Source organism: Elaeis guineensis, chromosome 1 (genome assembly GCF_000442705.2).
Source record: "Elaeis guineensis isolate ETL-2024a chromosome 1, EG11, whole genome shotgun sequence".
Lineage (NCBI taxonomy): Eukaryota > Viridiplantae > Streptophyta > Magnoliopsida > Arecales > Arecaceae > Elaeis > Elaeis guineensis.
The window spans coordinates 151,955,390-151,980,092 of record NC_025993.2 but is presented as its reverse complement, the minus strand read 5'-3'; the positions used below and the strand labels follow the sequence as shown (position 1 = coordinate 151,980,092).

The following is a 24,703-nucleotide window of genomic DNA, read 5'->3' as shown; positions in this document are numbered from 1 at the left end:
AAATCGACAATAGATTTGTCAACTATACTTAAGTGAAACTGGTAAATCCATTGCCAGCTTCATTGTGAATCACATTTTTAAAGAAAATACAATGAATAGGGGACCCACCTCTTTTTCGGCCCATGGTGTTCACGGGGCATATTTTTACTGTCCGACGGCCTCTCTGCCACCTTCTCCTCCCTGCATTTCTCTCCCTCCCCCCCTCTCTCTAATCCCTCTCGCGAAGGTCTGTGGAGCCTTGGAGGCTCTCTAGTGGCCACCGCCAATGTCTCCACCCGCCTTCCTCTCCCTCTCTCTATCTCTCTCTTCCTCCCTAGCTCTCCCTCATTTTCGTGTCGATTCGGATCTAGTACGGTCCTGTTTGGAGGCACACCAACTCGTACTACTGGCCGGTCGGCACGGGGTCCGATTCCAAGTCGGCGAACCTTGGTTAAGACTATGAAATGACCTGGATATGAGAGCGGATTGTATTTCTGCAATTTGATAGAAAAAGAGTGTACTAGAAACAAAACAACCTCTATGAGAGAATTTGTAGCTTCTTGTTATTATGATATATTTAGCGGCTTTTTGGCACAACAATAACATGTTTCAGGTTTTTGAATTTGGTTTCTCAAATGTGGATAAGATTTGCTGAGAGGTAAATGTGCAACCACCTCATCTAGATCACTCTAAAATGATCAAGATTGCTACCTGAGAGTACAAAATCCATGTAGGAGATGCAAAATCTCATTGTACAATAAGTACACACCCTACATATAGTCATATACAATATTATTGTGGTAGATATGTAGGTCAGGTCACCATTTATAACATATCAAAAGTTGCTAGTCCTAAAAAAGTCATATTTTGAAGAGGACATATCAATAGTTTCATTTTGTTTATGCAATATCTCTTCCAAGGTTCACAGATATCATTTTTCTTATGGAGAATAAATAATTCATGTGCTCAGCAGGAGGTTCGTGTTTGAGGTTCTTACGCATCCTAGTGGTCCCTTCTAGGTTTCCATATTGATCCATACAAATTCAGGACATGCTATATTGGCACTGGCATCAACTGCTGTTCACAAATTATGGAAATGGCAGAAGACTGATAGAAATACTCCTTTGAAGGTTCTGAATTTTGGCTGCTGTTACTTGTGCATAATGTTCTTTTCTGAAACCTTATGGTATCTAGATGCTTGGATTTTCCAGGCAACAACGAGCATACCACCACAGCTGTGGCAACCTTCAAGCAACATACTAATGACTAATGAGATTAGTGATGCAAGCACCTAAGAAATTGTTCGTTGCTTTGCTCTGTCAAAGAATGATTCATTTGTTGTTTCTGCATCAGGTGTAAAAATTTCCCTTTTCAATATGCTGACATTTAAGGTAATTTGCATCATGCTTATATCTTTATGTTGCTCGTTTATTATCACTTGATCTACTTGTTGGTGCTTATAAAGCACGTATTTTGAATATTGCAGACGTTGACAACTTTCAGGTCCCCTTCTCCAGCAGCCACTTTTCTTGCTTTTCATCCACAAGACAATAACATCATTGCCATAGGCATGGAAGATTTCACAATCGAAATCTACCATGTCTGCATTTATGACGTTGCCCTCATTTTTTGAATTGAAAACTTGCTTGCTGATAACAGTAAGTAGATTATATTATTATTGTTGTTCTTGTTGTTATTTCAAACATTGTGTTACAGATAAAAAGCAAGCTCAGAGACCACCAGAAGAGAATTACCGGTCTTGCCTTTTCTACATGCTAAATATACTTGTCTCATGAGGAGCAGGTGCTCAGGAATGTTAGACAATGAAAAGAATCTTGAACTCGTGAACATTGTGGATGACAGTCGTCACTAAAGATCTCTCAGGTGCAAGAAATATCTTTCTCCGCTTTTACAGTTTTCTGAAAAACAAATAATTCTGTGTTTTCTTTTGAATTTTTTACCCCAGTTGTGCATATGGGGAACAAATGGATCGGTGCAACAAGCTAACAAATTTTTACAGATACCTATTGGACAAATGTCAGGTCTTCTTGCAAAAACCAAAGTCCAATTTCACCATGAGCAGCTCCAACTATTGATTGTCCATGATAGACAGCTAGCAATATATGATGCAGCAAAATTGGAATGCCTTAAACAGGTGAGTTGTAGTAGTACTTGCACAGACCATGCACTTCCTTTTGCATGTAATTTTGCATCACATTTGCAGCAGTTTTTATGTTCCATGTATGCAGAAGAATTGCATTCTCGAATTTGATTCTGCAATGGCTCAATGCCTTTGCATATGCTGATCTCTGATTGCAAAGCTTCTGTCTTATCCTACTACTATTTCTAATTCGATTGAGATGTCGAATTAGCCTGTCACCTATCTGAATTCCCAACCGAGGTTGGTTTTTGTTTACTAATGAGTGTTTGACTGGATGTGTACCTTCTGCCCAGCTTATCCAAACTTACTCTAGTGTGTTGTTTTCAGCTCGAGTATACATCCACTCGTCGCTGCTGCCCATCCTTCTGAACCCAGTCAGTTTGTGCTGGGGCTGACTGATGGGGGTGTCTGTCCTAATACCGGAGCTTTTAGAATCAGAAGGGAAATGGGGAACCACATCGCCAGCAGAAAATGGTGTTTTTATCAAGTGCTAGCTGCAGTCTGGTTGTTGGAAATTCTGCTCCAGATGAATCATCAAAATGATGAAAAATGCCAAGAGCTTAAGCAACACAGATTTTCATTTTCTTGACGTTGCCCTTAAACATCTGGAGGTTGCAGTTTCCTCAATTTGTCAGATATGCGGATCACCGGAAGAGTGAAGACAGACTGCAGTTGACACAAAGGGGATGCTTGGTTTGCTATCGGAATCGAAATCAGAATGGTTTGGAATCAGAATCGGAATGGCGAAATCTCCTGAAGTGCTTGGTTCGTGACCGGAATCGGAATCAAAATTGGAATGAAAATTTGAATCCATAGAGGAGAGTAGGGATTAAATTTTATATGGGTTGGGCCATTTTCATTTCATTCTGGAATCGGAATGGGATTTCTCTCAACCGAATGGTTGGAATGGGAGTCATCCATTTCGATTCTGATTCCAGACCCTCACTCTCCTCAACCAAATACTTCCAAAATATTTGCTAAGTCACTCGAGGCACATAATCATTCTCCAGTGTTAGAAAAAGGTTAAACTGAAAGAGCAAAAAATAGAATAGTTTTCAGGAGGAAATCCTGAGAATTCTGGAGTTGGTTACTTTGTTTTATAGGTCTAGCATCCCTCCCCTGGTCCAGTGTTAGATATGGGTAGAGATAAGTTTGTCTAGATTTTTTTTCTTTTTTTTCTTAGATTGAAGTTCAGTTTTACATTGTATGGATGTGTACTTGTTCAAAATTTTCATTCAGGTGTGCATGTTACTGACCTTTTCCGTGGTTCTCTGGTTTGCTGTATGATATGATGGAAATTTTAGAAAAACTCTTCAAGAATTCTTTATTTGAAATAGGATACCTTGATTAGTTTATAAATCACATAAATCTCAACCGTTTGCCTTACCCTCTTTTTCTTTTCCCTCCCTGCTGCGATCGTTTAGAGTTTAATTTCTTCACAGCCGCCGATCATTTGGCTAAGGTACCGGGGGATGACCAAACTTTCTCGACTTGTAACCTTCTTCAGCCGAAGTTTGGTGCACTAGTCGGTCGCGAATATAATTATGCAAGAATGATTGCTTGGGTCACGACACCACTATATTTTTGCTGTCAGTTTCTTCCCTTTTTTTGGATTTGATTGCTAGCTGAGTCGTCATTTGAGTATCAGCTGTCTTCTCTCGGCTAAGGTTGGCCGGTGCTAGAAGCTGTTCTTTGTCCTTGAAATCTTCACTACTCGACAGACCACGACCTGTGTTCCTAAATCCAGGTAATCGGTTTGCTTTCCTTCCCAATAATAATATGTCAAGCTGACATTGGCGATAAGAGGTGCTTGTGTGCATCATACAGTCCTCACAATGCCCTAGCCAGCTGCGCTTTTGGTTCAATATCTAATCATCATATCTTCGACGGTGAACATGCTTTTGTTTCCATATCTAATCAGCATATTTCCCACTTTGAACATTTAGGTTTCCAATGTAAAACCTTGAGCTTAGTCTATTAGCAAATCTCGAGATTAATGTATTAGAAACTTCTGTTCCTATCCTGCTTCCACCGGGAATTCTTTTTTTAAAAAAATTATAGATTATTTCTTTTATTCGGAAGAAGTTGTTAGTCGTGCAACGTTTGATCCCTGTGATGGTCCGGTGAACCCAATCCGACCAAGCTCACTTGCAAACCGTATTAGTCCCTTCAACGGTTCACTACTCCGAACCTCTTCGTCCCTCCCATCCCATGGCCGCTTCCACCTCTCCGCCTTACCCGTCCCTACCCATTTTCGCCTGTCCTCCCATCTACCCCCAGTCCAAAACCCTTCTCCTTCCCTCACCCACCCGCTCCACTACTTCTTCCTCTCGCCACGTCAACCCCTCCCTCTCCTCCTCGAACCCCCTTCCGACCCACCGCCACCCGCCCCAATCCGACTCCCCCGCCGCCCTCGCCTCCGCCCTCGACCACTGCTCTGCCGCCATCTGCCTCCGCGAAGGCGCCCAGATCCATGCCCGCGTCCTCCGCCTCTCCCTTTCCTCCGACCATGACCTCTCGGCCCGCCTCCTCCGCCTCTACGCCGCCTGCGGCCGCCCTGACGCCGCCCGCGCCCTCCTCGACTCCACCCCTCCCCACCTCCTCACCCCCTTCGCCTACAACTCCCTCATTCGCGCCTACACCTCCTCGTCCCTCCACGAGCCCGCCCTCCACCTCTTCCTTGAGATGCTCGCCTCCGGCCTCCGGCCCAACGAATTCACCTTCCCCTTCGTCCTCAAGTCCTCCGCCCTCCTCGGCTTCCTCGACCTCGGCCGCCAGCTCCACGCCATGCTCCTAAAGACGGGGCTTTTCTTGGCAAACGTCTTCTGCGCCAGCGCCCTTTTGGATCTCTACGTAAAACTGGCGCCTTTGGGCGAAGCGTGCCGGATGTTCGACAGAATCCCACACAGAAACGCTGTGACATGGAATTCCATGATTTCGGCTTATGCCCAGAATGGGTTTTTGGAAAAAGGTCTGGAATTGCTCCATACGATGGTAGAGTCTGGACTAGAAGTTGATGTGAGTAGCTGGAATTCGATCATCGCTGGCTGCGTTCGTCTTGGTGATGTGGAGCTCTCATTGGAGATGCTCGGGGAGATGATGTCATCTGGTTCAATGGAACCCAATTCAGCCACATTCAACACTCTCCTTCCGGTGATCCCTGCCATCCCCTTGTTAAGTAGGCTTAAGGAGTTGCATGGATTTTGTTTAAGGAATGGACAGAAAGTAGTGGCTGACCCCGTAGCCATCGATAGGTTGTTGTCCGCAATCACTGCTGGGTATGCCTTCCATGGGTGCATGGATTGTGCCTCTGCATTATTTAGTGCAGTTAAGTTGAAAACTAGCCAATTGTGGAATTCAATGATTTCGGGGTTCCTAGATTCTGGGCAAACTCACCAAGCATTCACCATCTTCCGCGAGATGGCTTTTCAACGTGGCCATCAAGGGCAAGTTCTATCTATAGTTTCATTGACCTCTGTCCTCCCAGAGTGTGGTCAGATATTGAAAAGTGGACTCGAGATCCATGCTTATGCTTATAGGAACGGCATGGAATCTCATCTATCTGTAAGCAATGCACTTATGGCCATGTATGCTCGGAAACGAGACAGACGATCAGCAGAAAGAGTTTTTCAGAGGGCTCCTGAGAAGGATGTGGTGTCTTGGAATACCATGATCGCTAGCTATGCTATGACCCATGATTTTGATGGAGCGTTTGAACTATTCCAACAAATGCTGGCTGAGGATGTCAGGCCTGATGAATACACATTTAGCTCTGTGCTCAATGGATGCGGTTCCTCCTCATATCTTAGACAAGGAATGGTGGTACATGGTCATCTGATAAAGAGTGGGCTTTGTCAATCTTACCTGGTGGTCCAAAATGCTCTCATGGATGCTTATGGGAAATGTGGAAGTTTAGAAGATGCTTGGAAGGTCTTCGAGGAGATAGATTTTAAAGATAGGATTTCATGGAATACCATTATCTCATGTTGTGGATTCGGTGCATGTCCTCATGAGGCCTTTTCGCTCTTTCACAGTATGCAAGAGCAAGGGTGCAAGCCCAATCGTATCACTTTCATTGCACTCCTTTCAGCTTGTAGTCATGCAGGCTTGCTTGATGAGACTTTCCATTACTTTGAGATGATGACCAGCGAGCATGGTATTGTTCCTGATGTTGCTCACTATGCCTGTATTGTAGATAATTTAGGTAGAGCGGGCCAGCTTGATAGAGCTTATCAATTTATCAAAGACATGCCTATAGAGCCCGACGACTGCATATGGAGTGCACTGCTTAGTGGTTGTAGGATCCATGGCAATACTGAACTAGCTGAGGTTGCGGCAAAGCATCTGATTGAGTTGGACCCCCATCATTCTGGGTATTGGGTGCTGCTATCAAACATATATGCAGATGCTTCCAGGTGGAGTGATAAGTCACAGGTCCGAGCAGCCATGAAAGAGGCTGGTGTGAAGAAGAACCCAGGTTTCAGTTGGATTGAGGTTGGCGGTGGTGAGCTACATCGGTTCCTTACTGCTGATAAGTTGCATAAACAGTGTATCGATATTTATTTAGCTCTTGATGGGTTAACAAAACAATTGAAAGATGAGGGGTATGTCCCTGTTGTAGACTCCAAATTCAGATTTGTTGACCAGGAACTTTTAAAAAAAGGCATCACAGTTGGCTAAGAAGAGAGGAGAATAAGGAGATGCCTGGAACTACAGAGCATGCACATAGATGTCATTGCCTCAGCATGGAACATTATTTATTTGAATGTCTAATTTAATGACTCAGAACCTGCATCATCCATCATAGATACAACTTTTCAGAGTTCACAGACATTGAAATTTTATTGGGTATGAAAGTCTTTGTGGCTTTTGGACATGAGATCTTGTGTAATGAACTAATAGTCTGCTGATCCTCTGCTTGGGTGATGAGGAAATACTACGCAAATCACTTGGTGGTTTTGAGTGTCATTTTAATCTGAAGAAAATTAAGATGGACCTTTAAGCATATGAGATTGCAGGCCACATAGGAATCCAGAGAACATTTCCTGATTAGCAGGGATAATATGTTGGCAGTGATGGCAGTTTTGCAGCTAATCTGATATGGTATTGGAGTCTCAGATATTTGTGGCATGTGCTCAGTGATAGAGACTTTCTGGTGCCTCCACAAATTTTGCTCACCATTGTTGCTAAGGGTGCATGATATGTAAATTATTGTTTTGTAGTCATCCTTGTCAGGAGGCATGTGTGGTGTTCAATTTTTGTCAGAGGGTGAATGAGAGCATATGGCGCCATCTTCAACCCAGCACTTCTGTGCTACAGTCTCCTAAATCAAGTTACTAAACCTTTTTTTGGTAGTAAAATTACTAAGCTTTCATGCTTTTGATGTGTAGAGGAACTGGCAAATGTTTTCATATCCCATTATGTTCTCTCATCTTGATTGCATTCCTGGATATCTTCTTGAGTCTTATGATCAATATGAGCTGCCATTCTGACCGCAGATTTCTTGACATTTATGTCTAAACTGGCCATGCTCCTTAAAGTGCCAATACTGCTGCTCGTTTCTGAAGACAAAGGCTTTTGTGACAAGGACAAAATCATCACTAAATAATAAGAAATGCTACATTGTCCCAAGCCAAAGCTTTCCAAAGCCTCACATGTTCAGCGGAGATAAGTAGTAGGGTAAAAGAGCATTACTTGAGAACAAAATAACTCTTAACAAAAAATGCACAGATCAACAGCCCCAGTTGTATGCCACATAAATACTTTAATGCATGCCCAACTTTTGGTTCAATCCCCTCCCTCTCTCTGAAGAGAGGAGAATTGCGTCACCAGAATTAGGAATTTCGGATTGTATTTATCAAGTTTCATTATTAGTAGATATAAAAATCTGCATTCGGTAGTGAAGTCAAAGTCTGAAACTCGAAACTTATAAATTGGATTGCTAATACCCTAATACACGTTTAATTCGAGTGAGTCTATTGAGCAATTCCAGATGAGTTATGTGAACTTCTCATTTGAACATTCAAATAAAGAATGAATAAATAAATAAATCATTAAAATTGATCATTTGCTCAAACAATATTTTACTACTATTGGTTAAATGTGACAAACAAGTGGACATCCTTTACATTTAAGTTTATGTTGCCCATCTAAGAAAAGATTTCAGAAACATATGTAGTTGCAAGTAATGCATTAAAGACTAATTTGATTGGGGCACATTTTGCCAATTGTTAACCCGACATCAATGGTCTCTTATAGTAATACCAACACCAGTAATGATAACAATAAAAACAAAGAGGATGTTTTTTGTGTGTGTTGGGGGGGGTGGGGAGGGAGGGGGAGAGAATATGATGGCTTTTTTTTTATTCCTGAGAAGATAATGATCAGAACACTGTAATATAAACCAAGATAATGATCAGAATACTGTAATATAAACCACCGTTCCAACTAGCATAGACAAGGTCGAGCATAAAAAGTCCGAAAACATTTGAGTCGTCTTATGGTGGTGTCACAATGTTGGCCAATGCCCAATTTAACCCTCTCTATTCAACTTTTGACCATGTGGCAAGTTGCCAGTGATGTTTAAAGCATTGTATGTGCAGGATGCTAGTGACATTTATATATCACAATAATAAATTAGTAAATACTATCAACAAGACTCAAACTTAAATTATTGATAACAATTTTAGTAACCCTATCAACTAAATCATGTGATGCCCACCGTTTGATATGAAATATAAAAACAAGATTTATATATGGTACTAATCCTTTAATCATATTAACCTGGTCAATCTATACAAATCAAAGTCTAGTGCAATTTATAAATAAAACTGGGTATGCATTTCAGCTGAGCCATCAATTTTTGTTTTCATTTTCAGCTTTCTTCGAAAGACAGATTTTCAACCAATCTAATTTTATAGACTTCCAATATATGGCTGTAGATGGAGTGGATTTGGATTAGAAGGTCTATCTGCATCTGAACTCCATAAAAAATGTTAAGTTTGGATTCAAATTCAGATCCATCAAGATGAGCAAGCTCCATAATCGCAAATTCGCATCCAATCTCAATGAACACTTAGATTTGATTTTGGATATGAGTTTCTATGGCATTTAATTCAGCATATTATTTTATGGGGTAATTAAATAAGGATCAACAACTTCTAAAATTGAAAGGACTCATATCACAATAATTCTTTATGTATAGTGAATTTGCCACAGATTGGAGTGGAAAAGGAATATAATTTAAGAAGTGAATGACTGATTTCAAAAAAAAATCTAATTACTTATAATACAGCTTTAAACTTCTATTTTTATTTATAATTTGAGTGAAGATAATCAAAATCTACTACGTTGGTTAGTATTATGGTGCTGAAATACCATCAAGTAGGAATTAAGGAGAGCATGCATGTGAAAAAAGCATAAATCCATTGCAAGTCATATTGCTAATTTTTAACATTTCTCTGTTATATATGCCGTATATATGTTTATATATATGTTTTCGGGTTATCTAATTTTCAGATTTAAACGTACCTAGATATGACTTCGATCCAATAAGAAATCATACCCTGTATATAGAATTTGATTAGGTTATTGAACACCTAATTTAGATACATAATCCTATGCCCTAATTTCCAAGCGGTGGTGAGAAGACACTACCTGTAATTTTTTTCTCACGTGCACTGCACGTGCTAATCCGCTGCAGCCTGCAAGAGTTCTGGCGATCCCACGGTTCGATTTGGTCCTTACCACAGGTTCGTCACCGCCTCTCACTGGTTCGCCCGACCCATATCGTATCCGTTCCCCTTGTCGGGCACCGCCATCCGCAGTACCGTTATCACCGCCTCAGCGATCAGCAGACCGAATCGAAACGAGACCCGAACGCAATCGGCCCTGCTTATATAAATTAAGAGACCAGCGAATCCCTACTTCCGTTCCCCCTTCCGCACACCCTCACTGCCCTCCCCCCCCCCCCCCCCCCCCCCCACTCTCCGCCATTCGCTCGGGGGAAGAACCAAAGAAGAAAAAACCCTCGCTACCCTACTCTCTCTCTTTCCCAATCCTTCGTCCCCACTTCCATTCCAAACCCTAGAGCAGCTCTCCTAGGGAAAAGACAGAGAGAGAGAGAGCGCCAGATCTCTTCTCGATCGACTCCCAATTGAGTATAGAGGGAGAGAAGAGGAAGAAAAGAGATGTGGAATAGCGGAGCGGCGTCGTCGTCGTCTCAGATGCCGCCGCCTCCGCCGCCGCCGGTGGCGCCTCCCGGGACGACGGGAGGGTCAGGCGTCCCCCCGCCGCCTGCAGTGCAGCCCTCCTATAGCATACCACCATCTCCGGCGGAGCTGGAGGCGCAGCTGGTGGAGAAGGCCAGGAAGTGGCACCAGCTCAACTCAAAGAGGTACGGGGACAAGAGAAAGTTCGGCTTTGTCGAGGCCCAGAAGGAGGACATGCCCCCTGAGCACGTCAGGAAGATCATCAGGTAGTCCTTCTCCTTTCTTTGTTCTCGACTTCTTATCTTCATGTTGCGTTTGCTTGATTTCTTGGTGTGTCTTATTTTCTTGCAATACTTCGATGATGTGAGGCTGGGAGTGATTTGGATGAAAAAGAGAGAGGACCTTTTCATTGGCAATAATCAAGATATATCTCCAGGTGCGGAAGGGGTCGTGGGTCACCATTAATAAAGTTCTATCAATTCTTAATGAATAATAAGTACGAGTACTTGTGATTCTTCTTCGATGAACTGCTTCACTTCTCCTAATATGCAACTAATTTGGTGCCATTCAGTGATGTTTTTATGTAATATTTGTGTTGTTTATTTTCTGGCTTCGAGTTATGTTTTACCCCAAAAAATAATAAAAAGGACTGGCGTCCATGTCAAATCTCATTTACTTGGTAGCTGATTCTTATGCAAGAATACATGGGGTATCTCTTCGGATAAGTTTATGTATGGTAAAATTTGATTAAAAGATCAAGATGTTTTGGAAATGAACAGATATGCGTGATGAATTTTCATTAGGAGCTGGTTGTTGTTATAAGGAATGTTGGTAATCCAAACTGTACCCTGCCCAATTTAAGCATGTGAATGTGTTTCATAGCTATGCTGAATGTGTGATGGAGGTTGCTTTGTTTCTGAGAAAGTTCTCATAATCTTTTTTGTAAATTTATTAAAAATTTGATTTTTCTTACAAGTATAACGTTCTTGAATGAGCTTTTTCAGTTACTGGGAACCTTTAGCCATATTATTTGCTTTTCCTTCAGCTGTTGTAAATCAATGTGGAATTTTTTTAATTCTGTTGAAGAAATGCTTACATTTAGATGGTAAAGGACTGCTGCTTGCAGAGTTTGAGAAAAAACTAACTTAAAGTTGATGAATATTTGACCCTTTATTCACTTGAACAGAGATCATGGAGACATGTCCTCCAAGAAGTACCGTCATGACAAACGTGTCTATCTTGGGGCTCTGAAATTTGTTCCTCATGCAGTGTACAAGCTTCTTGAAAACATGCCTATGCCCTGGGAGCAGGTAATATCTGCAGCCTATTGGAATGTTTTGCATGCATTGTTTCTTACAGAAAATTTTCTATCTTGATTTTTCTCACATAATCTTTTGTGTATTTAGGTTCGTAATGTGAAAGTTTTGTATCACATAACTGGTGCAATCACATTTGTGAATGAGATTCCTTGGGTGGTTGAACCCATATATTTAGCACAGGTATGCCTTTTCAAGTTGGTAAAAGTTATGTGTATTTAAAGTGACCTGGTCTATAGTATAGTTTCATGTGACTGATGATTTCAGAAGAGGGTCAGATTGAGCTTTTTCATTAGTTGCAATTTGGCTCTATAGCCAGTGTATTTGACTTCTGATATAAAGAAAAATAAGTAGTCATTAACTTGAAGGCTAGTCATAAATGCATTAGAACCGGTAGACTTTATGGCCGTAAGTTGACGTTTACATGCCTCTCTATTTAATGAGTTGTTGGCCAAATCTTGCTTCATAGTGTGAGAAGTAGATAATTTGTAAAACAAAGTTTTATCATTTCAATTGTTTTTCTGTGCATGCTCAATGAATCTAATTTTGATTTCACCTCTATAGTGGGGTACAATGTGGATTATGATGCGAAGAGAGAAGAGAGACCGAAGGCACTTCAAAAGAATGCGATTTCCTCCTTTTGATGATGAGGAACCTCCATTGGATTATGCAGACAATTTATTAGATGTGGATCCGTTGGAGGCTATTCAGCTGGAATTAGATGAAGAAGAAGATTCTGCCGTATATACATGGTTCTATGATCATAAACCTCTTGTAAAAACAAAGCTTATAAATGGTCCAAGTTACAGAAAGTGGCATCTTTCACTTCCAATCATGGCAACTCTTCATCGGCTTGCAGGACAGCTGCTCTCCGATTTGATTGATCGAAACTATTTTTACTTGTTTGATATGGAGTCGTTTTTCACTGCCAAAGCGCTGAATATGTGCATACCAGGTATGTTTCTCGTTATATGTACTTGATTTAAATCCTATATAATCAGTTGGGATCTTGTTAGAACATCAATCACTCATTTGTCTTTGTAAACAACCTTTTTTCTTTTTTTTTGATTTAGGAACAATTATGATTGCCCATCTTATGGGTTTATGTACTGTTTTGAATTGAACCCCTCAAAGCACCATCATATGCATACAGTGCAATATGGAATGCTGGATGCTTAACATTATTTTAGTAGAAAATGCTTCCATAATTTGTAGTTGCATATGTTTCAAAAATGTGTTAATGGTTTGAATTTACTGAAAATTGTCTCCCTTTGCTTATTGTATGCATTGCAGGAGGCCCCAAGTTTGAGCCACTGTACCGTGATATGGAAAAAGGAGATGAGGATTGGAATGAATTTAATGACATTAATAAACTCATTATTCGCCAGCCACTCAGAACAGAATACAGAATAGCATTTCCTCATCTATACAACAATAGGCCAAGGAAAGTGAAGCTTGGCATATATCATACTCCTATGATAATGTTTATTAAAGCCGAGGATCCTGATTTACCTGCATTCTACTATGATCCTCTGATTAACCCCATTACTTCCATCAACAAGGTTGACCGACGGGAGAAGAAAGTTTATGAAGAGGATGATGAGGATGATTTTTGTCTTCCAGATGGAGTTGAACCTCTACTGCAAAGCACTCAACTATATACTGATACTACGGCTGCTGGTATCTCATTGTTGTTTGCACCACGCCCATTCAACACGAGATCTGGTCGTACTAGGCGAGCTGAAGATATACCCCTTGTATCAGAATGGTACAAGGAGCACTGGTATGCCTCATTTATTGCTACTGTTATGTTTGGTCATTGTCCTATTGTATGTTTCCTGTTATGTTATTTTCTCCTTAAATATGTCTACATTCTGCTTATGTAATACTATCTCATGTGCAGCCCTCCATCATACCCAGTTAAAGTTCGTGTTAGTTATCAAAAGTTATTGAAGTGTTTTGTATTGAATGAGTTGCATCATCGACCTCCAAAGGCACAAAAAAAGAAACACTTGTTCCGATCACTCCAAGCAACTAAATTCTTTCAAACAACAGAACTGGATTGGGCAGAAGCAGGTTTACAAGTTTGTAAGCAAGGATACAATATGCTAAATCTGTTGATTCACAGAAAGAATCTTAACTATCTTCACCTTGATTATAATTTCAATTTGAAACCTGTAAAGACACTGACCACAAAGGAGCGGAAGAAGTCGCGATTTGGAAATGCATTCCATCTATGTCGTGAAATTTTGCGACTGACAAAGCTTGTCGTTGATGCCAATATTCAGTTCCGTCTGGGCAATGTTGATGCCTTTCAGTTGGCTGATGGCTTGCAGTATATATTTGCACATGTTGGCCAGCTGACTGGAATGTACCGTTACAAATACCGACTGATGCGGCAGATCAGAATGTGTAAAGACTTGAAGCACCTGATTTACTACCGATTCAATACTGGTCCTGTTGGGAAAGGTCCTGGCTGTGGCTTTTGGGCCCCTATGTGGAGGGTGTGGTTGTTTTTCCTTCGTGGCATTGTGCCCTTGTTAGAAAGATGGTTGGGCAATTTGCTTGCACGCCAATTTGAGGGTCGCCATTCCAAAGGAGTTGCCAAGACTGTTACAAAGCAACGTGTTGAGAGTCACTTTGACTTGGAACTCCGAGCTGCTGTTATGCATGATGTTCTTGATGCGATGCCAGGCAAGTTCGCTGTCTAAATTTATTCTTGCTACATGTTGATTTGCAGTCATGTTGTTTGTGATCTTGATGAGGAAGGCATTATCTTTCTGGTCCAGAAGAGTAATCCTGCTGGATCTATGCAAATCCAAATCTGACATTAATATTTTGCATTTGCAGAGGGCATTAAGCAGAACAAGGCTAGGACTATTTTGCAACACCTAAGTGAGGCATGGCGTTGTTGGAAAGCCAACATACCATGGAAGGTACCTAAATTCCTATATTTTGATTGGTAGTGGTTCTTGCTCCTCCTCTTGTTCTCATTACAGACTTTTGCAGGTTCCAGGACTGCCAGTGCCTATCGAAAACATGATTCTTCGTTATGTGAAGTCCAAGGCAGATTGGTGGACCAATGTTGCTCACTACAATCGAGAGCGTATTAGAAGAGGTGCAACAGTTGATAAGACTGTATGTAGAAAGAATCTAGGAAGGTTGACTCGTTTGTGGCTAAAAGCTGAGCAGGTATACAAAACTCATTCTTATAATTGATTAATGTTCTGACTAGTTTTCCCCTGAATTCATGGATGGGATCACTGCATAACTATTGGATGTTATGGAGTGAAAGGCATAAACAAGTGGGCCCATGTTTTTCCTGCCTATAATTTTCATACAAGAAAGGAAAAGAGCGATTAACCTGTAAGGATCAGCTTTAGGAGGAATAATTATTTTAAACCAATTGATCTACCAACGTCTATCCAGAAATTGCCGTGCAGACACAAATACAGTTCACAGATTTAGAAAGTTTGTATTTTCTTTTCTTTTCTTTCTTTTTAAAGAAAATGAGCTCCTCTTTTCGTTTAGGAAGGTGCTGTTTGCATGGTTACATCTGCAAATATGTTAATAGATACCCTATCTGTGCCATGATTATCACAATTCTAACTTATCTACTTACAGCCTTCATGCTCTTGTGTTTTCTTTGTCATTTAGTTGAGATGTTTCTGGTGCTCTTTCTTCTTCTTCTTCTTCTTCTTCTTCTGTTTTCTTTTTTCATGATCTTGTCAGGTGTTTGTCTAATCCTCATGTTATCATATTTGTTATTTTTAGGAAAGGCAACACAATTACTTGAAAGATGGTCCATATGTCACCCCTGAAGAAGCAGTTGCTATCTACACTACAACAGTTCATTGGCTGGAGTCAAGAAAGTTTTCTCCTATACCATTTCCACCTTTATCATACAAACATGACACTAAACTTCTTATCCTGGCACTAGAAAGGCTGAAAGAGTCTTATAGTGTGGCAGTGAGATTGAATCAATTACAAAGGGAAGAACTGGGTCTGATTGAACAAGCCTATGACAATCCACATGAGGCATTGTCAAGGATAAAGCGGCACCTGCTTACACAGCGTGCATTTAAAGAGGTAAATTATGTCATGCCAACTTTCATATAATTCTTCTCCAACTTTCGCTTTTAAAGATATCGAAATGGAATTGAAATCTGTACCTTCACAGGTTGGCATTGAGTTCATGGATTTGTATAGTTACCTGATTCCTGTGTATGAAATTGAACCTCTGGAGAAAATTACGGATGCATATCTTGATCAATATTTATGGTATGAAGGTGACAAGCGGCACCTTTTCCCTAATTGGGTCAAGCCTGCTGATTCGGAGCCACCTCCTCTTCTTGTCTACAAATGGTGTCAAGGTATAAACAACTTACAGGGCATATGGGACACAAGTGATGGACAGTGTGTTGTGATGCTGCAAACAAAGTTTGAAAAGTTCTTTGAGAAAATTGACTTGACCATGTTAAACAGGTAATTTTCTTCTGTGCATCAGTTGTGCATAATTCTTCTACTGCAAAGTGCAGATGGCTAATTGACATTTCCTATTGCAGGCTTCTTCGTTTGGTTCTTGACCACAATATTGCTGATTATGTCACAGCTAAAAACAATGTGGTGTTGTCATACAAGGATATGAGTCATACAAACTCATATGGTCTCATTCGGGGTCTTCAATTTGCTTCATTTGTTGTGCAATATTATGGGCTTGTGTTAGATCTTTTACTTCTTGGTTTAACTAGAGCCAGTGAAATTGCTGGTCCTCCTCAGATGCCCAATGAGTTCATTACTTATGCAGACACCAAAATTGAGACCAGGCATCCTATTCGGTTATATTCACGATACATTGACAAAGTACATATTTTGTTCCGCTTCACTCATGAGGAGGCACGAGATCTGATTCAGCGATATCTTACAGAGCATCCAGATCCAAACAATGAAAATATGGTTGGATATAATAATAAGAAATGTTGGCCAAGGGATGCAAGAATGAGACTGATGAAACATGATGGTAATTTTTTCATCATTTCTTTCAATTTTAATATGTTTTCCTCTTTATTCAAGTGTCTGATGAAGATATTGTCTTTCTATCTTATATTATATGGTATGAGTGTATTTCATGACTTCTTTGTTTTCCTTTTATTGCATTGCAGTCAACCTTGGGCGAAGTGTTTTTTGGGATATGAAGAATCGATTACCTCGAAGTATCACAACATTGGAGTGGGAAAACAGCTTTGTCTCTGTTTACAGCAAGGATAACCCCAATCTGCTATTCAGCATGTAAGCATATTGTTTAGTTGTTTTATTTTTTAAGTATAATTTAGTTCATAATATAACCAAGGTCAGAGGTCCTTCCACATATGTTTTCACTATTATTTTTGAAAATAATTAACATGAAAACGTATATGTTTTCACCTACACAATTTCAATTTATGTGTTTAAAACTCTTCAGGCCTTAAGATATGCAGCCATTTTAATTTTTTACATCTGTTTTTTTGCAACTTCTTTTCTTTCTAAAGATCTACAATTTTTGCTCTTTACTATAACCTCTTATTTGTCCTTTTAATATTTTAGCTCATATTTTTAATTCTTAATAAACATAAGAAGTGGTTTGTCTTGCCTTCAAGATAATGCCTGTTTCTGGTTATCTTTATTTATTCAATACAGGTTTTGAACTGGCTATCCACATTCTTAATTGAGCCTGAAATCTTGCTAGTGATTTTTTGTTCCACATGTTCTGTTTGTACCTGTAATTCTTTTGCATATTATCATAGAATGGAACATTTTCTTTACCATCTTTGGGAGTGGTTTGGATTTGAAGTTTTTTCCCTGCTTCTTTTTCTCTGTGCCTATTATTTCTGTTTTACCAAATCAGCTTGCTTCATGCACACTCATTGACTAATTTTTCTTGACATTGAAGCTTATATTAACATGGTTATCTTCATTTCCTCCACTTATGTAAACTGTATTTGATTGCAGGTGTGGATTTGAGGTCCGCATATTGCCAAAGATAAGAATGACTCAAGAGGCATTTAGCAACACTAAAGATGGAGTTTGGAACTTGCAAAATGAGCAGACCAAAGAGAGAACAGCAATAGCTTTCTTACGTGTTGATGATGAACATATGAAGGTGTTTGAGAATCGTGTGAGGCAGATTCTTATGTCCTCAGGATCAACAACATTTACTAAGATAGTCAACAAATGGAATACTGCTCTTATTGGTAATATAGAACTGATGCTATCAATTTGATATTTCTTGGACTTAAATAATAGTCTGTTTATTATGCATGCTATTGAAATTAACTGTCTTGTCTGGCAGGTCTTATGACCTATTTTCGTGAAGCAACTGTGCACACACAGGAGCTATTAGATCTGCTGGTCAAGTGTGAAAATAAGATCCAAACTCGTATCAAGATTGGACTGAATTCGAAGATGCCTAGCAGGTTTTTTTTTTCTTTTTTTTTTTGTCACTTAAAAACCATTTCTCAGTTGTGATGATTTAGCATTTGAATATTCTGAGTTTGATTTTTTTTTTTTTTTTTTGCCTGATAGGTTTCCTCCTGTCATCTTTTACACACCTAAAGAAATAGGGGGCCTTGGTATGTTGTCAATGGGTCACATTTTGATCCCACAAAGTGATCTAAGGTATAGTCAACAGACGGATGTTGGGGTTACACATTTCCGTAGTGGTATGAGCCACGAGGAGGATCAGCTTATTCCAAACCTTTACCGCTACATACAGGTTGATAAAAACAGATGCTTTTGTTTATTATTTTTTGGTGGACTCTCTATCATTTTCTAATCATATTGGGTTTCCCCCTTCAAATTTTCAGCCCTGGGAGAGCGAATTCATTGATTCACAACGTGTTTGGGCGGAATACGCTTTAAAGAGGCAGGAAGCACAATCACAAAATAGACGATTAACCCTTGAAGATCTTGAGGTGTGCCTTTTAACTGCTTCCGAGTTTTTTCTTTGGTTTAATCTTGGTACTTTGTTTTCAGCATGGCTGTATTTTGTTGCTTCATTGCATGGTATATTGCCTAAAACCTTTGACCTGGAATGTGACCATGTTGAAGCCATAGTTTAGAAGCTGGTTGTATGGTGGATTTCGAGTACTGTGTGCAGGACACAGCAAAAATAGAGTTTGTGCCACATGGACATGACATGACACAACACGCGCACATGGGCCGTGGGTGGCGACATGGCTTCCCTATTGACCCTAGCCTAGGAAGGGAAAATAAAATGAGTGATGATGAGAGCAAGTGCGTGCAGATGACTGTGAGAGAGAGAGAGAGGGAGAGAGAGAGGGGTATGTGTTTCTTCTCTGTTTGCGAGGCTTCTCATTAGATATTATCTCATTCTATTATTGTTTTGGGGAGGATGCAAGTTTTTTTTTTCTTTTCTTTTTTGGATTTTTTTTTGTGGGGGGGGGGTGGGGGGAGTGGGGGTGGTGTTCTGCGGTAAGCAAAGGTTCTTTAGGGGACTGGAAATTGCAGATAAGGGGGGAGATAAAAGAGGGGGTAGGAAAATAGAGGCACCACCAAACTTATCTGCATGTCAGGGAGAAAAAAATTCCCTTGATTGGGGGGGCCTGCTGCTAAGATCGTTGCGTAGTGAAGCATGAGCTCTGTCCAAAAGAAACCTGAGTCATAGGTCTAAATAAAGTTACTGCTCAGACTTATAATACATGTACAGTACAAGTATTTTTCAAGTCCAAACAAATTAAAATACCAATATACATACATACATACACACACACATATATATATAATTAGTAACTGTGGTCTTAGGCAACGGTGTGTTTGTTTTTCATAGTTTTGGCTCAACCACAATATGTTATTGTCATAAGTAATGCCATATAATTAGTACTTATTTTAGTCTTATGACCTCTCGGTACTTATTGTAAAAGTAATATATGATAGTCTGGTACTGCAATGTTTCATAATTTTAATAGTTGTAATTTATGTTACTCATATAAACACAGTAAGTTTATTCGAAGTGAAAAGGCATTGCTTACATATAAAGAGTGATTACAGTCTATTGCCACTATTGTTACAGGCTTACAGCTAACAATGGTTGTTATGATAAAATCAGTATTTTCATTTGACATTTTTCTGGTTTGCTTTGTTGTGGCATTGCCCCTGTGTGTGCACGTGCGCGTGCATGCGTGCGTGCATGTCTTATCTAGTTATTTGTCTATTTGTCTGCCTTCTCTTTGCTTTCAGAGGGTATTCTTTTGGCATGGACATATGCATGTGGGATGTCACTGACCGTATGCCAGGAAAAGTAGGGCTTAGCATCGTTATAGTGGGGAATTGTGTGCACTCTGCTGCTAAATGGACCACTAACACTTGGCACTGTCCTACTTTTAACAGGATTCCTGGGATAGGGGGATACCTCGGATCAACACCCTTTTCCAAAAAGATCGTCATACTCTGGCATATGACAAAGGGTGGAGAGTACGAACTGATTTTAAGCAATATCAAGTGTTGAAGCAAAATCCATTTTGGTGGACCCACCAGCGACATGATGGCAAGCTTTGGAACTTGAATAATTATCGGACTGATGTCATCCAAGCACTTGGGGGAGTCGAGGGGATTCTAGAACACACATTATTTAAAGGGACATAGTAAGTTCTGAAACATACTCTTTTTTTGTTTCATGTACTGATGGTGTATCAGCGAGCTTTATTCTTTTCCATACTAGTATTGTGCCTGTGGTCGGTGATATGGGTGTTCGAGTACCACCATGTATCCTGACAACTCCTGATCGGAGATTAATGGACTATATGCTTGTGGCCTTAACAATTTTTCGATCCTTAACTTTGGGTCATGTTTTACAGTTTCCCAACTTGGGAAGGTCTCTTTTGGGAGAAGGCATCAGGATTTGAGGAGTCCATGAAATATAAGAAGCTTACAAATGCACAACGGTCTGGGCTGAATCAAATCCCAAACCGAAGGTTCACTTTGTGGTGGTCTCCTACCATAAATCGTGCAAATGTGTATGTAGGCTTCCAGGTGCAACTTGATCTTACAGGAATATTCATGCATGGAAAGATACCTACATTGAAGATATCTTTGATTCAGATATTTCGTGCTCATCTTTGGCAAAAGGTTCATGAGAGTGTTGTTATGGATCTCTGCCAAGTTCTGGATCAGGAGTTGGATGCATTAGAAATTGAAACTGTACAGAAAGAGACCATCCACCCAAGAAAGAGTTACAAGATGAACAGTTCTTGTGCTGATATTCTTCTTTTCGCTGCACATAGATGGCCAATGTCTAAACCAAGCCTAGTTGCTGAGTCGAAAGATGTGTTTGATCAGAAAGCAAGCAATAAATACTGGATAGATGTGCAACTTCGTTGGGGAGACTATGATTCACATGATATAGAACGTTACACGAGGGCGAAATTTATGGATTACACAACTGACAACATGTCCATATATCCATCTCCCACTGGTATGTTTCTTTTTTTTTGGTTGTCAGTTGATTCAGTGATTATTATATTTGGAAATTCTGAGTAAATGATATTTTGTTTCTTTGACAGGTGTGATGATTGGAATTGATTTAGCATATAATCTGCACTCAGCCTTTGGCAATTGGTTCCCTGGTTCAAAGCCTTTGCTGGCTCAAGCAATGAACAAAATAATGAAGGTATCTTTCTACACGGTTTTGAATTAGTACTACATTTCCCGAATAAGCCTTTCTCCCATTATTTTCTGTTGCTCATGATTTTATATCCATGTGCAGTCAAATCCAGCATTATATGTTTTGAGGGAGCGGATAAGGAAGGGTCTACAACTGTATTCATCTGAACCTACTGAACCATATCTTTCATCTCAAAACTATGGGGAGATCTTCAGCAACCAAATCATATGGTTTGTTGATGACACGAATGTATATCGTGTTACAATCCATAAAACTTTCGAGGGAAATCTCACTACAAAACCCATCAATGGTGCCATCTTTATTTTCAACCCAAGGACAGGGCAGCTGTTTCTCAAGGTTCCAACTCATTTTTTTTTCTAAATTAGTTTTACTTTTAACCTTTTTTGACTACATGAATTGTGGCATGACATGAATCGGTGGTATTTCGCAGGTGATCCACACCAGTGTGTGGGCAGGGCAAAAGCGTCTTGGGCAGTTGGCAAAATGGAAAACTGCAGAGGAGGTGGCTGCTCTTGTGCGGTCGTTGCCAGTCGAAGAGCAACCAAAGCAAATTATTGTGACCCGTAAAGGGATGTTGGATCCTTTGGAGGTCCATTTGCTTGATTTCCCCAACATTGTGATCAAGGGGAGTGAGCTTCAGTTGCCTTTCCAGGCTTGCTTGAAAATTGAGAAGTTTGGCGATTTGATTCTGAAGGCTACTGAACCTCAGATGGTTCTTTTCAATATTTATGATGATTGGTTGAAAAGTATTTCATCGTACACTGCCTTCTCTCGTCTTATCTTGATTCTACGGGCACTCCATGTGAACAACGAGAAGGCAAAGATGTTACTGAAGCCTGACAAAACAATCATCACTGAACCACACCATATCTGGCCTACACTTACAGATGATCAGTGGATGAAGGTATGTAACAAAACATGCAAAACCTATGATTTTTTATTCTCATTGATTAAAAACTGTGGATTGCTTATAGCAAATTTGATTCAGGTGGAAGTTGCACTGAGAGATCTCATACTTTCTGACTATGCTAAGAAGAACAACGTGAACACTTCTGCGCTAACACAGTCTGAAATTCGTGATATAATTCTTGGTGCTGAGATAACTCCACCCTCACAGCAGAGACAACAGATTGCTGAAATTGAAAAACAGGTGATATATTTTGGTTAGGTGGGATTTGAGATGTCGTTGCTAGTTCATGCTAACATAAGCTCTCTGTCTACAGGCCAAAGAAGCTAGTCAATTGACTGCAGTTACAACAAGGACAACAAATGTGCATGGGGATGAACTTATAGTCACCACAACCAGTCCCTATGAACAACAAGCATTTGGTTCTAAAACCGACTGGCGTGTTAGGGCTATATCGGCAACAAATCTTTATCTTCGTGTCAATCATATTTATGTAAACTCAGATGACATTAAGGTACCAGTTGGACCCTTTTCTATCTACTCTTCTGAAGTTACAATGTCAACAACAGGTGTCAACGGAATTTTTTTCTAATGAACAGGAGACTGGATACACTTACATCATGCCTAAGAACATATTAAAGAAGTTCATCTGCATAGCAGATCTACGAACACAGATTGCAGGATATCTATATGGGTTAAGCCCCCAAGATAATCCACAGGTGAAGGAGATCCGTTGCATAGTCATGGCACCACAATGGGGGACTCATCAGCAGGTCCATCTCCCATCATCTCTTCCAGAGCATGATTTCTTGAATGACCTGGAGCCATTGGGATGGATGCATACTCAGCCTAACGAGCTTCCCCAACTCTCTCCTCAGGTTGTTTTTAACTTTTAGTTTTTTAAATGGTTTGATTGCTCAAAATTATTCTGTTTTTTTCCAGCCATGCATGACAGAAATGATCGCTTAATTGTCCAGTTGTCTAATGTCTGTAAAAAGATGATAATTGATATTAGCCATTCAAATGTTGTTCTTATAAGCCTTTATATGATTGTTCTGCTGCAGGATGTTACATGTCATGCGCGAATTCTAGAGAACAACAAACAATGGGATGGCGAGAAGTGCATCATTTTGACATGTAGCTTCACTCCAGGATCCTGCTCATTGACAGCATATAAACTCACGCCATCAGGTTATGAATGGGGCCGTGTCAACAAGGACACTGGAAGCAATCCACATGGCTACCTGCCAACACATTATGAAAAGGTGCAGATGCTTCTCAGTGACCGGTTCTTGGGATTCTACATGGTAATATACGTGTACCAATATCTAATTCAACTTGAATGAAGATGAGATTGTTTTGATGCCAGCACAATTACTTAAAGAGTAGATGCTGAATGAGCCTTTCTTGGTTTGCTTTTCAGGTTCCAGATAATGGTCCCTGGAATTACAACTTCATGGGGGTAAAGCACACAGTAAGTATGCGATATGGTGTAAAGCTTGGAACACCTCGAGACTACTATCACGAAGACCATAGGCCGACACATTTTCTCGAGTTCAGTAATTTGGAAGAGGGGGACACTGCAGATGCAGACAGAGAGGATACCTTTACGTAGATGGTTGGTTTTGAGGTTCTAGCTTTTTCTTTTTCTAATTATGTCTCTGGAACAAGGAACACGTTAACCTATGCATGTGACGACGCATGCTTGTATGTTTTGTGTGTGATGGTGGATTTCTATATTTCTACCATGTACTTGATTGCTGTATATAGAAACTATCCAGTGATAAACTGTATTTTTCAATTTAAGCAGTATGAATGTGTTGTCTAATTTTGGTTACGTAGGACCGACTGTAGGAGGCTGCATTCAGGGTTCATATTTGCTGGGACGTTGCATATACCACAGGACTTTCTAATGTGACCTCGCATCTTTTAAAAAGAAAGGGTCAACAGCTGGTCCTTCAACATACCCCGTGAATATTTGGTCCTTGGAAGGGCTAGAAAGATGGTCGGGTTTTTGATTTCGCAACTTACTATTGATGCAATTTTTGATGGTTTTCATTTCAAGATCTCACCATTGTCTAAGCCTTGGTAAACTTCATGTGTTAAGATGGTTGGTCGAGGTGTTTGCAAAGCTTGGAGCCTCGTAGGATGGGTTACCTTGTGACTGTATTTGAAGTGGCTGCTGTTGCTGCTGCTCTGAAAGATCGTAGGCGGTTTCGAGTTCTTCTAGGACAATTAACATCCTGCCCAATGGGCGTTGCTGCTTCATGTCCTTGGAACAAAATGCGAGGCGCTTTGAGCAAAATATAAAAATTAGGGATGAGCACTGAGTTTAACCGGTAATATCGCAACCGCGAATCAAAAAGTTATGTACTTTTGTGTGTGTTATCAATGAGCACTATCATTTTAAGCATGAATTCATATGGTTACATGCAATGGGAGTTGGACACC

The 24,703-nt window shown here is 40.2% G+C and overlaps 2 protein-coding genes and 1 long non-coding RNA gene across 7 annotated transcripts; all 3 read left to right on the top strand.

Moving 5' to 3' along the window:
* Positions 1-291: 291 nt before the first annotated feature.
* Positions 292-2,971, top strand: LOC105033459 (uncharacterized). Of its 3 annotated transcripts, none has more exons than XR_012134557.1 (7): positions 292-1,109; positions 1,191-1,370; positions 1,466-1,637; positions 1,777-1,863; positions 2,022-2,134; positions 2,229-2,380; positions 2,468-2,971. It is a non-coding gene; the product is annotated as an uncharacterized lncRNA (long non-coding RNA). The 3 variants fall into 3 exon arrangements; XR_012134558.1 differs by having other exon boundaries at positions 2,207-2,380; XR_012134561.1 differs by having other exon boundaries at positions 2,000-2,134.
* An 886-nt stretch (positions 2,972-3,857) lies between these two features.
* LOC105033454 (pentatricopeptide repeat-containing protein At3g16610-like) lies at positions 3,858-7,590 on the top strand. The gene has a single exon (XM_010908278.4). The coding sequence runs from the start codon at positions 4,352-4,354 to the stop codon at positions 6,818-6,820; it is 2,469 nt and encodes an 822-aa protein (XP_010906580.1). The 5' UTR covers positions 3,858-4,351; the 3' UTR covers positions 6,821-7,590.
* Positions 7,591-10,116: 2,526 nt separating this feature from the next.
* On the top strand, positions 10,117-24,064 carry LOC105033453 (pre-mRNA-processing-splicing factor 8A). 3 transcript variants are annotated; one of them, XM_010908277.4, is made up of 26 exons: positions 10,118-10,616; positions 11,537-11,660; positions 11,757-11,849; positions 12,231-12,621; positions 12,960-13,449; positions 13,570-14,360; positions 14,517-14,602; positions 14,676-14,858; positions 15,441-15,755; positions 15,847-16,151; positions 16,232-16,686; positions 16,829-16,955; positions 17,655-17,896; positions 17,995-18,118; positions 18,228-18,417; positions 18,509-18,616; positions 20,052-20,305; positions 20,519-21,135; positions 21,224-21,330; positions 21,427-21,681; positions 21,776-22,249; positions 22,334-22,495; positions 22,569-22,766; positions 22,852-23,130; positions 23,317-23,559; positions 23,676-24,064. In XM_010908277.4, exons 1-26 carry the CDS (start codon positions 10,330-10,332, stop codon positions 23,865-23,867), a joined length of 7,092 nt encoding a protein of 2,363 aa, XP_010906579.2. In that variant the 5' UTR covers positions 10,118-10,329; the 3' UTR covers positions 23,868-24,064. The 3 variants fall into 3 exon arrangements, with proteins under 3 accessions (XP_073100065.1, XP_010906579.2, XP_073100070.1); XM_073243964.1 differs by having other exon boundaries at positions 10,117-10,616; positions 21,776-22,495; XM_073243969.1 differs by lacking the exon at positions 10,118-10,616 and adding an exon at positions 10,762-10,786 and having other exon boundaries at positions 21,776-22,495.
* Positions 24,065-24,703: the final 639 nt, after the last annotated feature.

Coding starts and splice junctions, on each gene's coding strand:
- LOC105033454 (XM_010908278.4), top strand. CDS start 4,352: ATGGCCGCTTCCACCTCTCCGCCTTACCCGTCCCTACCCATTTTCGCC.
- LOC105033453 (XM_073243964.1), top strand. CDS start 10,330: ATGTGGAATAGCGGAGCGGCGTCGTCGTCGTCTCAGATGCCGCCGCCT. Junction 20,306..20,518: donor ACATTATTTAAAGGGACATA/GTAAGTTCTGAA, acceptor CATGTTTTACAG/TTTCCCAACTTGGGAAGGTC. Junction 21,331..21,426: donor CAATGAACAAAATAATGAAG/GTATCTTTCTAC, acceptor ATCCATGTGCAG/TCAAATCCAGCATTATATGT.